Source organism: Peromyscus eremicus, chromosome 6, assembly GCF_949786415.1.
Source record: "Peromyscus eremicus chromosome 6, PerEre_H2_v1, whole genome shotgun sequence".
NCBI lineage: Eukaryota > Metazoa > Chordata > Mammalia > Rodentia > Cricetidae > Peromyscus > Peromyscus eremicus.
In genome coordinates this window covers 60,508,671-60,524,564 of record NC_081421.1, presented here as the reverse complement: position 1 = coordinate 60,524,564, position 15,894 = coordinate 60,508,671, and the positions used below count along the sequence as shown (strand labels likewise).

The following is a 15,894-nucleotide window of genomic DNA, read 5'->3' as shown; positions in this document are numbered from 1 at the left end:
GGTCGCTTGGCTCGGCCTGGAAGGAGGGGACTGGACCTGCCTGGACTGAGTCCACCAGGTTGATCTCAGTCCGTGGGGGAGGCTTTGCCGTGGAGGAGGTGGGAATAGGGGATGGGCTGAGGGGAAAGTGAAGGGGGCGGGAGGGGGGGAACAAGGGAATCTGTGGCTGATATGTAGAACTGAATTGTACTGCAAAATAAAAAAATAAAATAAAATAAAAGAATAAGGTTTTGAGGTGGGACAAAAAATTATAATAAAATGTGCATTCTAAATTACTCTGAAGAAGTGATCCAACTTTCATAAGCAGCCACTGACACTGTTTATGGCTTCTAGATAAGACTGAGCTGCTTAATCACACACAGCATAAATCAAGGTAAACTAAACAATGATGTTTTCCTTTCCCTTCACTGCTAAAAACTCAGCACCAAGCACAGGTCTATGGATGCTATGAAGAAAGGTTAATAGCTGCTGATAAAATGCAGGAGAAGAATTCACAGGTATCACAGGGACATGTATGGTTAATGTTGGTTCACACTGGTGCATTATACATAGCATTCTCCTTCATACAAGTCACACACCTCAATGCAAACCTAATCACCACTTTTTCCTCAGTGAAACTATCTCTGTGTCTTTGCTTGCTCTGCTTGCTCTACCAGAAAGTCACCCAATTTCTATCTATATGAATCCAATTTACTCCTGAAGACTGTGCTCAGTGTCACCTTTTATACAGACTTCTCCATGCCCTTGGGTAGAAGCTATCACTCTTTTCACTGTGCATATCTCTTCTGTGGTATTTGGAACCTGGAACCTTGTATACAACTCTTTTTAACACATCTGTTTTCTTCTGTTAGAAAATAATACCTTCCAGGGTAATATCTGTTTTGGATTCTTCTTTCAACTTTCATAATATCTAGGAAAGCATTCAAATAGAAGCCAGAAGGAACAAAATGGTGAATACATACAGGTAGTAAAAGAAAGAGAAAAAAATTTAAATGTTGGAAGGAAAAGAATAGAAAACAAGAAAGAGACCTTGGCACAGAACGACTGGGAATGCTGAGACAAAAATCAACCAAACAACAGAGAGCAGAGAGAGAGGAGTGAGGATGAAAGAGATGCAGCTCCACTAGGGAGGAAGTGACAGGGGAAAGATGGTTCCCAGCAGAAGGCCAGAGGGGCAGACTGAGTAGAGACACTGGAGAGAACAGAAAAGGATGTAAGGTAGTAATATTGGTTGAGAGAGAGAAGACAGAGGAAGAGAGAAAAGCAGAAAGCTGAGCAGGCAGTCGTGGAGGTACAGATCATACCTCCATCATCAGGGTCTCTCAACAGCCATATGAGATGGAGGAGACTGATGCATGCGACCAAGAGAGACTGACAGGAGACACTACAAAACTTAGATGCTGTGAATTCAGACAGACCGAGTGACCAGCTAAGTTATCATTTAAAACTGAAGTCCTAAACAACAGAGAGGATTTGGGTAAATGGAAAGGACTGTGTAAATTAAGATTTAACACAGCATGGCATATTTGACAATAACTATAACCCTACAGCCAGAGTGTAGTTTCTTGTCAAGTAATGAAAGTTAGAAAATACTTTTATCAATGGCATCAATGAAAGACAAGGCAAACATATGTGAAAAAATAATTTAAAAAAAAAACTAACTTGCTATTATTAAAAGAAATAACAAACTACCTACAGAGGGAAACATGTTATTTTTAAATTGATATGCCCCTAATCTTACATGGGTCTGTGGCATTATATTGTTTGGGTAGAAATCTACAGGAAAATCCAACCCCATAGAGTTATGTAGCTGGATAGGAGAACTTCACAGATCCTCTGAAAAGATCTCAAGGAGTCCCCAAGTCTTCTGGCAACACTTCAACATCTCTTTGAAGGTTATTTTCCCCTAGCCATCCTTTCTAAGGCAAACTCATATACACTCAGAAAACATGAAAAAAAATCTGCTTCTTGCCTGGCACTTTTCTAACCTGTAATCCCACCAGATAACTCTGAAATCTAATCCAAATGTACATGAGGCTCAAACGCAACTCAATTTTTCTCATTATCTTTCTGTAAAGGGTGAAAACCTACTAACAGAAAACCAACCCAGATTGCAGCAGCCCATTGTAATGGAGGCAATGTAGTCAAAGCAAAATAAAGTACACAGGGATAGGAAACTGTTCCTGTATAGGATCACATTATGTCATGTAGTTCTACAGGGGATACTCAATTTATCTGTGTAGTGCAAAAAGAGCCATATATTAATAAATACATAGATGGGAGTGATTATGTCCCAAAATTTTTATTTGTAACAGGCACGATTTTGTCCTTGGATCATGGTTAGCTGAACAGCACTTTGGACTAAACTGATCAGTCTCAAAAATCTGGTGCACAGACCAAAGGCACTTCATAAAATCAGATAATTTTCTTATTTCCCACTAGATTTTCTTAAGGTTTACTTTCATTATTTTAACTGTGTGTATGTGTGTGTCTGCATGTGGGTTTGTATGAATGCAGATGCCCTCAGAGGCCATAGACATTGGGTACCTCTGGGGCTGGAGTTACAGGCAGGTGAGCCACCTGACATGGGTTCTAGTAACTGAATTTCGGTCCTCTAACAGAGGTTCTTCTGCATCCTGGGTGCTAGGATTAAAGACATGTAGAACCACATAATAAGAAAACAAAGACAGATTCTAATGGCACATCAATTAAAAATTTAACCTTGGCAAATATTTTAAAATCCAGACAAAGTGATGAAATGATGTGAAGCAATAAGAACTTACAAAGATAAATGCCGGTAAGAATCTAAATGTATACACTAATATGAGGGGGAAATTACATTATCTTACATATTATAGTTGTAAGAATTTACAAAAACTCTTAAATATGCATAATTTGCTCACCAACTGGCAGATGAATAGAGTCAAGTCATAAAAGACTAAATAGCTGAGGAAATGAACACAACTACAGGGGTACATATGGATGAATCCAAGCGACACAGTGCAAATAATAATTTGCAAAAATACATTTAGCATGATAGCACTAACCTTAAATTTAAACATAAAAAGGAACATTATTTATTGTTAAGAGCTATAAAGGTCTGATAGTATGAGTCAGGACAGGCAGCTTGCCTGACACACATACTGCACTAGGTTCAATACCTAGAATTGACAAAACAAAAAACCAAAAAATTATATGAAGGTATATACTGCAGTAAGAGCATCAAGAAGATACAGAAGTAGTAACATCAAATTACTTTAGTGGGGAGTGAGGGTAGGAAGTAGAATAAAGAATGATAAAACATTTGAGAAGAGGTACTTAATTTAATAGCTAAGTATTAGGTTCATTTTTTTGTATCTTTCAAGGTCTATAATATTTCATTAAAATTGTTCAAAGCTAAAAGAACAAAGAACAGGTTGGGAGAGGTAACATAAGCCTACACTCAGCACTTAGGTGGTGGAGGCAGGAGGATCACAAGTTCCAGGTCACTCTGGACTAAATAGTGAGTTCATGGCCATCCTGGGTTACATCGGATGTTGTGTTAAAACAGAAAAATAGCTGAGCAGTTTCTTTGAAACCAATTTTTTACCTGACTTTGACCTGAGCAAAATGCAAATAAAAGCAAGAACTTTCCTTTTTATTCAAATTTATATTATTTACAAGAAAAATATAAAAACAAAAACAAAAAAATTTAAAAAAAAAAACAAAACCTCCCATCTTTGAACACGGTGCGCCACCTTGTGTTCAAAACTTCCTACCAATAAAAATTCAGAGAAAAGTACCTGAGTGTGGCATACATGAAAATCTAAATTTCAATACGCTATGACATGATGTTCAAATTTACTTAATTTAAACACACATAGTATAAACACTTGAAAATAATTATGCCATACCTAAATAAGTTAGAAACATTCTTATTAATGCCTTTTTAGTATTTACTTCTCTTTATTTTCAGAAAATAACCTACCTTTTTCTTCATTTCAAACATATTAATATTTTACTTGAGTAAAATTCAAAATTACGGGTACTTAAAATAGCATATACTTCCATAAAGCAACTTACCTTTGAATGTGTGATGGATAAGGTGTCTACCCACACTCGCCAGCCACCCCACTCATATTTGACTGCATGGTAAAGCAGGATTCTGAATATGGCATATACCATTTCTGTTATCTTCTGCTCGTCTGAATTCTTAGGATTAAAATAGCAGAGAGAAAGCATCCATTCTTGCCACACAGAGCACTGTAGCAAGCTCCTAAAAGTTATTTTAAAAAAAGTACTGAATTACTAAAAACTGTAAAATCACCAGAATTCTACATAGTAAATAAAGATCTGGGTTTTTTTGTTTGTTTGTTTTGTTTTTTTTTTAAAAAGGCCAGTTGGGATAGCCCATGCCTTTAATCTCAGGACTCATGAGACAGAGACAGGTGGATCTCTGAGTTGCAGTGCAACCTGGTCTACAAAGGGAATTACAGGACAGCCATGGCTATACACAGAAACCCTGTCTCAAGAGGGGGTGGGAGGTGGGGGGTTAATAACACAGTTATCTATAATACATTCAAAACAGTCCCAACAATGTGGTAATAAAAATTTTAACTCTTGGCCGGGCGGTGGTGGCGCACGCCTTTAATCCCAGCACTCGGGAGGCAGAGCCAGGCGGATCTCTGTGAGTTCGAGGCCAGCCTGGGCTACCAAGTGAGTTCCAGGAAAGGCGCAAAGCTACACAGAGAAACCCTGTCTCGAAAAATCAAAAAAAAAAAAAAAAAAAAAAATTTAACTCTTGTATGTTACACACACTTGTATGTTACACACACTTATAGGAAGGAATTTTTCTAAGACAGTCTGGAATCATCCAAAAGTAGGTATGAATACGGTAAATGAATGCTTTCTATTCCAGCTTACCTCCTGTTTTCTCTACTGTTATTAAAAAGTTTAATCATGTCAGAAAGAAAGGCTCGGCGAACCTCCATGCTCTCTGGGCACTGGGGAGAATTTCGAAGTAGGGTCGCAATTACTTTTAGTATCTCTGTAAGACAGTTCATAAATAAGTAAAAACCAACCACAACAAAAAATTCAGGAAGGTAGAGTAATATAAGCAATTTCTTATAATTGTCTACTGAAAACATTTTATAAAAATTAGAGAAACATGCTAATTTATAATTTATTTTAAAGAATTTTTAAATTTATAAAAAGGAACCTATATTCATTAGAAAGAACTTATACACAAGACAATGATTTCATGTCATGTTGGTTGGCTCTTCCTCTGCAACAAATGGAATCCAGGGCCTTGGCATGATGAAGCAAGTGCTCTACCACTGAGCTATACTCCAGCCAGAGTTGCATTTTATACAGTACAAACAATATGTTTAAATTATAAATGATCAAATTTATAGTGATGATCAAATGTTAGTCTCTACCAAAGAGCAAAGTTTATCTTAAAAACAAAAATTCCCACTATAATCAAAATCTTAAGGAGCAAAAAGAATGAACTTTTACTCTGCAACAAAACTGATGGTATACACAGCCTTTCTATTATGAGATAAATTTTTAAAGTTCTAAATATTTCTTCTCTAATTTTAAAGGTAAAATTAGAAGAAAAATACAAAGGAAAATAAAACCTACTCAATATCCCATCCCCAAGAAAATGCAAATAAATCTACTACTGAATGGGCTTTTTGTACAGAAAGAACTTTTTTAAACACTTACTTAATCTGAACTATCCAGATTATTAAAAATAGCTATAACTACAAATTTAAAGAATACACCAAAACTTTACCTACCTAATTAAAAGTTTAAGAATTGTGTCACCCCCTTGTCAAGGATTCTGATGAGTGAAATTAAACATTAAAAATAACAAAATGAAGATATTCTTCCATGGAATTAATGATAATTTTAGAATTTCTAAGTTCTTTGATAACTTCAAAAGTTTTCTAGCTAAACTATTACAATGATGATGATATTCGTGAAAATAAGATCATTGTGATTTACACTGAGGATATGCTGTCCTAGGGCACTGCTGAATGAAAACACATTCAACAGAGCCACAGGATTTCCACAACAGAATGTAGATACTATTTAGTCTTCATTTTAGAGGGCATAAAAGTTACAAACTAGTAAAACGGGTAGAGTTGAACCCAGGTGGCCACTTTTTTTTTTTTTTTTAATGTATCTGGGTGTCTTGCTTACATGTATGTCTATGTACCATGGGCATGGAGTGACCACAAAGGCCAGAAGAAGGGACTGGATCCTAGGAGTAGTTACAGAAAATTCTGAGTGCCATATGGGTGCTGGGATTTGAACCTGGGCCCTCTGAAATAAGAATCAGTGCTCTTGACCACTGAGTCACCTTCTCCAGGCCCCAGGTGAGCTGTATGTTGGACTACCACAATATACTGCCTGCCATTTGCTAAGTCAATCAGTTCAGCATTAAAGGGTCAAATGGTATGGTTTGAATGTGTCCTCTCCAAAATGCAGGTGCTACCCACATGACAAGGCTAAGAAGTGGGACCTTTAAACAGTAACCAGGCCTTGAGGGCTCTCCAATCAATGAGATGAAATCCATTTAGAGGGGCCCCAGGGAAGCTTTCAGCTTGCTTGCTCTGTCTTCCTCAGTAGGCAGAGCCGCCCACACCAAAGCAAACAGAGAAGCCTTCTGAGCTTACAAAATTTGAAAAAAATAAATAAATTCCATATATCATGTACCCTAATAAACTTATCTGGGGTCAGAGAACAGAACAGCCAGACGGTGGTAGCACATGCCTTTAATCTTAGCATTCTGGAGGCAGAGATCCATTGGATCTCTGTGAGTTCAAGGCCACACTAGGTACAGACTAGATCCAGGTGTGGTGGCACACACCTTTAATCCCAGCACTTGAGATCTTATGTCTTTGCTTGGGAAAGACATACGCCTTTAATCCCAGGGAGTGATGGCAGAAAGCTGAAAGGCATATAAGGTGTGAGGACAGGAACTAGATGCTTTTATGCTTTTAGACTTTTAGTAGCAGTTCAACTAAGATCCATTTGGGTGAGGACTCAGAAGCTTTCAGTCTGAAGATTCGTGGAAACAGGATCCAATGAGGAGTTGTCAAGGTGAGGTTGACTGTGACTTGTTCTGCTTCTCTGATCTTTCAGAATTTACCCCAACAGCTGGCACCAGGTCTTTTATTTAATAAGACCGTTTAACACTTCGGTCTGCATTATTCTTTTGAATTATCCAGTCTCAGCTACTATGTTAGAGCAGCATGGTCTAAGTTGATAAAATACTCTAAAATGCTTACATCTAAATTTTTCCATTTTCACTCTGAACAATGAATGACAACATGATTTGGAAAGCAGAGAAAAAGTAAACTTCAAAGTTTCATGCTTTTAAAATTGATACAATGTAGCACTATATACACAGAAACACAAAAGGTAACTACATTTTAGAATTCCTCTGCATACAAAAAGTAAATGTAATTCTAAAAGTCCTTTAACTAGTTATGCTGGTGGCATGATCTTAAAAATGAGAAATTAATATGCCCTATTATTCTAATTAATTCTTAGAATTAAGAATTCTAAGTTAAATAAGACTGTGTTCCCATATCAAATTTGGCATTCTTTTACTGGCAGTAATTTAAAACTGAAAACTGTCTCCCATTGTTTACATAATTTAGCCTGACATTACCAAATACCATAATAAAAACTTTTCTGAAAAATCAGGAAAAAAAAAAACTAAACCAAGATCACATAAATATAGTAACAGTGTCAATTTGGCATAACATTTCAATATAAAACATAGATAAAACTATTATGATTCACTCCTTGAGAAAATATCTGCTTACTTTAATAATATTAACTTTTGATTTTGCATGGAGACTTTATTTTTAAAGTAGAAAAAGCAATCTTAAAGTATATAAAATACATACGAGGGTTTTGTATTTTCACTGTAGAATCAGGATCTGGATGCTGTTTATGTACCACCTGAGTACAGATCTGCTCTATAAGAATCTGCAAGGGTAAACAGCAGGCTACATTAGCACAATAGCTAGGTGAGTATCACTAGGAAGGTAGTCTAAGCACAAACACGAGAGCTCTGTGTGCAGCTGGGCATAGAACTCACACCTGTAACCCCAGCTCTAGAGAGCCTGAGGCAGGAGGACTGCCAAGACTTTACAGCCTGTCTTGGCTACAAAACTAGATTCTGGAACAGTGTGAGCTTTAAAATGAGATGCTGTTTCAAAAATAAAATGTATGATACAATCCCACATTTTCAAAGCTAAGTATTTTAGACATATAAATACCTTTAACGCCATAATGTTATTTTTACTTTATTATAAAATGAAACATCAAATAATCAACACAATGGAACAAACACAAAATAGGGCTAACTCGGTTACTTAATAATTCATAATTAATAAACTTCTAAAATGTAGCCATATTATCTTTATATAAATAATTTAAAAGTGGTGTATTATAAACAAATTATCTCATTTTATTTAAATACTGACAATTATAACATCGTCATAATAAATTAATGAGTAAATTCTAACTACATTCTTACCTCAAACAGAACATTATATGTGGTCATTGTGATTAGATTTGTCTGAAGCATGAGTCTCTCAGCTAGCAACGAAAACAACCCATGCCCAAGCATGACTTCAGCTTTTCTCCTAAAATAACATGAAAGAAATTACAAAATAAAGAGTTTGGGGGTTCACAACTGATAAAGGAAACACAGATTTTTTTTTTCTGATTATAAATTCCAACTCAATTACTCTCATAACATTCTTCAACCTAGAACATTCAAGGCTAACCACAGTATAAGCATATCTGAAGTTCAAAAGGCAAAAGGCATGGGCTATGTTACAGCACAGCAAAAACTTGAACTAAGTTCTTCAGAACAGTTATCTGTTACTGCTAACTGGGCTACGTCCTACTAGTGCACATGAATGCTTCAGAATCACAATGTTTTTGGGGTGGAGAGGGCAAGAAATGTACATAATTTAGGAAACTGAACACTACAGAAATATGTGCATTAAAATTAACCTTCCAGGAATAAACTTAAAAAGTAGAAATCACATATTTTAATTATACCCTAGGGTCAGCAAACTTTTTCTATATAGTAAATCTTTAAGATCTTGTGGACCATATCGTCTCTGTCACATCTCAGCACTGCTTTTGTACGATGAAAGCAGCCACGGGTTATAATAGCATGGTTGTGATGTAATAAAACTACATACAGGTGGCAGCGGGGTTCAGAAAGACTGCAGTTTACCACCACTTGTTCTACCTCCAAAACTTCAAGTTCTGTAATAAACTGGGATGTAGCAATAGATGAATAGGCTGGCTGTCACATCTCGGTTACTACATCAACGTAAATGATACAGATAATAATATACAGGGTGATTCAGTTCACCAAGATGAAGCCTTCAATGAATTCACACTCACTCTCATAAAAACCCAACATATACATAAGTAATTTTCATATCAGGACCTAAATACTCTCATCCAGTTTTATCTTTAAAATGTGCAATAATGGCATTAAACTTATATGGCAATATAAGACTAAAAAATTAAGTAGCAGCACCACAACAACAAAGAAAGTAACTAAAGGAGCCACAGAACAGAAACCTTGTTCCAAAGCTTTAAACAAATAATATCCAACAGTTCATTTTAGATTTCATGCATACTCACTTTGGAGCCAGATGTTTTAAAAAATAGCCCAGTGCCTTGAGTGCTTGAACTCTGATTCCTTCACTTTTTGATGCCAAAAGTTTATAAATAACACTGAATAAATAAAAATTAAGAACAAACTAGTCTAAATATAATTTTCAAGGTAAGTATCATTGCAAACTTATTTCAAAAAAACATATACATAAATTTAATATACATTTCTGACATCTAAAACTCATTTATCTCAGGCTTCAGATCCTTTTAGTGAAAACAAACCAGAATTAACTAAATATTCCAAAACCACAGTGACTTCTCGAGGCACGTACATATATGCTACTCTTACTGTATAAACCCAGCTTAAAACACTATTTAATGGTAGCACATCCTTAAGCTTATGAATAATTATTATCACCATGAAAAACAAAGGAATGGACCAGTAATGTGCGATTATCAGAAAAGACATATAAATAGTACAAATTAGTTTTTAAAACAATTGATTATTAGGTGTGGTGGTACACGGCTACAAGCCTAGCACTCAGGAAGTTAAGGCAGGAGGATCACCATGAAGTTTGGGCTACAAAGGGAGACCTACATGGAGAAAACCCATGCATGCACTGTAAACCTAACTAGAGACATACGACTAGGAACGTCATAGGACCTAGTGGGGAACTTACTACTGATGTATAGTCAAATTGGCATAATGTCAAACTGCCTTCTAAGTACCTATGTTTATTCCCATAGACAACTGCCTTCCTTTGCAGCAATGGTCGTGAACGTAGAGACTGTTAAGTATATAAACAAGACATTACGTTGCACACTCAAAAGTTCAAGGGAACATCACAGAAGAGAGCAGGAAAAATTTAAGCATGGGAAGGCAGGGCGAAGGGTTATAAAATGCCATCTTCTGAGTCTGACACAGTTATTGTAACCTTGAACTCACCCACAGCAGCTACCTGCCTAGGCCCTGATAAGATTGGCAGTAGGCCCATACAGGATTGGCCCTGTCAACGATCAGTTATGAATAGGGGAAGGGTTCATGGGGTCCCAACTCTTCCTGCAGAACTATTGGCTACTAAAAAATTCTGGGAAAGAGGTAGTCACTGTCTTCAGGTTATACCCACCTGTGAACCCAACCAAAATCAAATTCATAGTTCCACAGTTGGTTATACAGATGGCCCAGTAGGTAACAAAAGAAAACAAAAAAAATATGAATACAGAAGCAGAATTGTTAAGGAGAAGGGGAGATTGGCAGGAATGGGAGGTAAGAAAAATTAAAATGCATTTTATATATGTATGAAGATGTCAAAGAAAAATTTAAATAGTAAAATATATAATGAAACAAGAATAATTTTTAAAATAATAAAATTTTTAAATTTATTAAATGAAATAATCCCAAAGTAAAACAGACTTAAAACCACAACTGAAAAGGTGAATTTCACAATAAATCCTCAAAAATACTAATTTAATCTTAAATGAACACTGAAGGCCTTCTGATATAAAAATAAAGAACATGCAAAGTAAAATTCAAATGCTTTATTATAGCATTCTTTTCTACATAAATATTTATAACAAAGACAAATATTAGAATTTTATGATTACTTAAAAATTGACATAGGGCCAAGCTAATGGTGCACACCTTTAATCCCAGCACTGGAGAAACAGGCAAAAGGACCACTGTAAATTTGAGACTGGTCTAATCTATATATCAAGTTCCAGGCTAACTAGGGCTACACAGTAAGACCCTGTCTAAAAAATAAGAAGAAAAAGATAGCATCTTTCTAGATAAACTGCTCTATTTAATAATATATCCATAAAAAATAGAATATTAACTTTTATAAACTTAAGACTCATTCAAAAAAATCATGAAATAATCTTGATTTTAATAAGTTTAAAAATCTTAAATTATTTCCTGCTACAAACGCTTTTTATAACCTAGGATCAAATATTTAAGAATATAGTATTTCCAAAGTAATGCTTTCTATTAAATATAATTAGAACTCTCCATATGCTAACTCTTACCGTAACCCGTTCCTTTGGTCAAAAGCAGGAATCATGGAGTTAGGATGCTCTGCCATTAATGCAACAAGCAACTGTAAAACATCCATTAGATTGTCGTCCTAGAATTATTTTAGAAAATGAAAAATAAAATGAAAAAAATCAACTCTTTGAATACTGAATACTTCTGAAACAATATAAATATTAACTTTAAATAAATAAATAGGCAAGTCTATGATATATGAGTTTGAACAAATGATGCTATTTAAATATTTTAATTATAAGTAAGATATTGACTTATAATTATACTTTAAATATACAGCTCAAAGTATACACCATAAAATAGCCAGAGATTTTTGTAGCAGAGAGATAAAATAGCTTTTATGTTAGACTATATAACAATATCCCACAGCAAATTCTATAGAAACAGTGTATATGACTTCATGAATTGGCTGTTGTGGCGGTCACCCACAAGGTCAGCTCACAACCAGCACCCAGGGATCTAATGCCCTCTTCTGGCCTTCACAGGTCCCAGGCACACACAGGATGCATAGATATATACATCAACAAAACACAGATACACATGAAATAAATAAATAGTTTAGTTAAAGATAAAAGCGATATCTGAACCCATTTAATTTTCAATTAAACAATTTTAAATTCCATTACAAATGTGACTTGTTTAAAAAAATATCTAAGCATGTAAAAATCAGAAAGAAGAATGTTATGAATTTTAAACCCAATCATTTTCAGCCATTTTCAAGTCTACTTTTCTCTTTGTTACACGAGTTCCTAACAATATGCTTTCATGTACTTCATTCACTAAATAAAATCCAATTTTAGCAACTTCTTAAAACCTTTCATGATATTTCTCAGAGCTACATTGTGGTAATAAAAACCATTAAGATGATGATTCATTAGCATCTAAATAGAGATTCATTCTCCATGACAGTGATATAATTAGTGAATATTTCCTTGATGTTTTTACTTTTAAAAAACATCCCTAACACAGCTTAAAAACATGAAATCGGGCTAGAGAGATGGCTCAGCAGTTAAGAGCACTGGCTGATCTTCCAGAAGACCTGAGTTCAATTCCCAGCCACCACATAGTGGCTCACAACCATCTGTATTGAGATTGGCGCCCTCTTCTGGCCTGCAGGCATACATGCAGACAGAACACTATATACATGATTGATTGATTGATAGATAGATAGATAGATAGATAGATAGATAGATAGATAGATAGATAAATGAATAAATCTTTAAAAAAAAAGAAACAAGCAATATACTTAAAAAATAAAATAAAATAAAATCCCCAAATCAGAAATTCAAGTATTACCTCATGCATAGTCAGCAGGTAATTGAGAATGGCCTGTAGCTCATCTTCCTTTACTCCAGAGTCCTTCAGAAACATAATACACTTATCTTAGCCTTACACACAAAAAGTCATTTTAAAATCAGAAACTGTACATATATAGATTAGTCAATTTCATCAGCTGCTATAAATCAAAAACTAACACAAAAATCTAGATTTAAAATAACACTTTGAGAAAGCACAAAAGATATAGTCTTAAAAACTATACAGAAATCAAGGAGCTGGTCTCTTGCCAAATCTAATGTGACAGCTAATAAGGTACCACAGAAAAAAGACTAAGGAAGAAGATGGTGAAAAACTGGCACAAGCCAGTAATCCGAGCACCTGTACCCCACAAGCAAAGAACAGAACCCAGTGTTAAACAGGGGCTCTAAACATCTGCCAAGTGAAAAAAACAAATATTCTTGAGTTCGCATGGAAATTTATATAACATATATTAAAGTGCCGATCTCCAATTCTGCAGTGATGTATGTATACCCAAGAGAAACAAGAATGAAAAACAGAGGATGAAACAAACATCTCTCAGCAAAGGTTCTGTAATATTTTACTGGCAAAGAATAAACAAACAGACCATATTTTATGTGAAATGATCTGCTACAACAGGCAGCATGGGATGGGGAAGAAACAAACTTACCTTCATCACTAACTGCTTAATGAACATCAGTAAGAATGCTCTCAGAGAAAGTATTTCTTTCTGATTGGGTCTTGGTCCATCTTTAAAGACACACACAATTAGTATTTCAAAGATCTCAAGGCTAATTAAAATACAATACTTTCATTTCCAGGAGTTTTCCATTTATTTAAAAGAAACATAGAGCTAAGCATAGTGGTACAAGCCTTTAAACCTAGCACTCAGGAACAGAAGCAGGCACATCTGTGAGTTTGAGGCCAGCCTTGAATACAGACTGAGTTCTAGGCCAGCCAGGGCTGTATAGTGAGACACTGTCTCAAAACAAACAAACACAAACAAACACACACACACACACACACACACACACACACACACACACACACACACACACAGGGCTGGAGAGATGCTCAGAGGTTAAGAACACTGGCTGTTCTTCCAGAGGTCCTGAGTTCAATTCCCAGCAACCACATGATGGCTTACAACCATCTGTAATGAGACCTGGCTCCCTCTTCCGGCCTGCAGGGATACATGCAAACAGAACACTGTATACATAATAAATAAATCTTTAAAACACACACACACACACACACACACACACTAGGCCAGCCAGGGCTGCATAGTGAGACACTGTCTCAAAACAAATACACACACACACACACACACACACACACACACACAGAGTCAATCTTCTAAAGAATGACCTTCCCTTTTGTGTCTTTTGAAAGGCTAGCATTCACTCTCATATTCAACTATATATTCAACACTCCAAAAGCACAAATAGGTTATACTGTCTACTGGATATGACAGGCCTTTGGACTCCTGCATACAAAAGGCATGAAAGTAGGAGAGGGCCTAGCTGGGAAGAACAGGGTCAGCGCGAGTAAAGGGAGAGAAAGAGATGCTGATGGGGAGTGAGTATGATCACAATACAGTATATAAATGTAAAACAATGGCAAAAAAATTTTTTTTGAAGTTCATACTTCAAAGAAGTGAGAGGATTTCAAAAACAAACATATGGTGATAAAAATTTGTACTTAACAATAGTATTTATGTTTTGTTCTGAAAGTGCTTGCTATTAAGATAACAGAAATTTACCAAAAAATTTAAAAAGTAAAGAAAAATCGAAACTTTGGGCAGTAAAATGTTATTATATGAACTGGGTATGAAACAACTTTTTCTACTGTTGTCCCTTTTAAGTTGTTACAAAAAGCATGCTTCACCACACTAAACTGTTAATGAAGAAGGGAAACATTATGCTGACTACCTCTGACATCTCCAGTACTTGGGAAAGTCCTTGGTCACACATGGCTCACATTAAGTCAATTTTCATGTCTCCAGCATCTAATTCCAAAGTACAAAACTTCTGAAACTAAATAACTATTGTTCTAAGACCTCAAGTTAGGAACCTGTTTGCCTCATAAATTCTACAGTTTCCCCAGTAATCACTATTTACAGCTAGTGCCCAGACCACCAAAGCACAAGACCAACGTGACCTTGAACAGATCAATTAAAATAGGAAGAAAATTGTGCAAAATGTGTTCCACATGATCATTCCTAGACAAATAACAAGCTAAACAGACAAGAGCCACAAAATTTGTCCAGCTTCCTTAGTTGACCTGTGAGACTTCCTGAAGTCACTATTTACTTATAAAATGAAGATCAGAACATGAAACTGGCAATTAACGAGGATGTGAAAGTCCTACACCACCATGAAATCGCCATCAGGAAGTTCTGGCCTAGATCTGTAAGTGCCACAAGCTTACCAGCTTAAACACATCACAAGGTTTGTGTCCTTGCAGTGTTCTCAGAGAATAAGGAGTTTACTTTGAAGGTTACATAAAGTAGCATAAAATTACAAAACCTATCTTCATAAGTCACTGAACAGTCAAAGTCTTTGACAATAATGAAAACACATGGTTTCCTGGTTCCTAAGAAATCCTTCTCATTTGAAGCAACGGTCTTTAAATGCTGTCAAAGAACAGAAGGCACTCATCTCAGACTGTGGGTCTAAGGAGATGGAGGCTCCTGCAAGTGTGTCCATCAGTGCTCTAACTGCCACAGACACGGGCAACACAGAGACCAAAAGAGGCTTGAAAACACTTGATACAAGGGGATGTTCTTGTGCTGGCTTCACAATTATGAGGACTCAAAGGCAGACTTGCTGCTTGCTAATACAACGGGAGGGAGGGAATTCCTAAAAAGATCTGACCCAGAACTAAGAACTAAGCACCTGGAGAGACAA

The 15,894-nt window shown here is 35.8% G+C and overlaps 1 protein-coding gene across 3 annotated transcripts in view; it reads right to left on the bottom strand.

The window, feature by feature from the left end:
* Window positions 1-15,894, bottom strand: part of Lrba (LPS responsive beige-like anchor protein) — a 561,905-nt gene that overhangs the window by 455,814 nt on the left and 90,197 nt on the right. For all 3 annotated transcript variants that reach the window (XM_059265566.1, XM_059265567.1, XM_059265565.1), the window contains exons 14-21: window positions 13,656-13,735; window positions 12,986-13,048; window positions 11,671-11,768; window positions 9,673-9,765; window positions 8,540-8,648; window positions 7,905-7,986; window positions 4,903-5,026; window positions 4,063-4,255 (exon numbers count right to left, since the gene is read on the bottom strand). In XM_059265566.1, coding sequence (XP_059121549.1) covers window positions 4,063-4,255; window positions 4,903-5,026; window positions 7,905-7,986; window positions 8,540-8,648; window positions 9,673-9,765; window positions 11,671-11,768; window positions 12,986-13,048; window positions 13,656-13,735 — 842 coding nt within the window. The remainder of the gene's footprint in view (window positions 1-4,062; window positions 4,256-4,902; window positions 5,027-7,904; window positions 7,987-8,539; window positions 8,649-9,672; window positions 9,766-11,670; window positions 11,769-12,985; window positions 13,049-13,655; window positions 13,736-15,894) is intronic.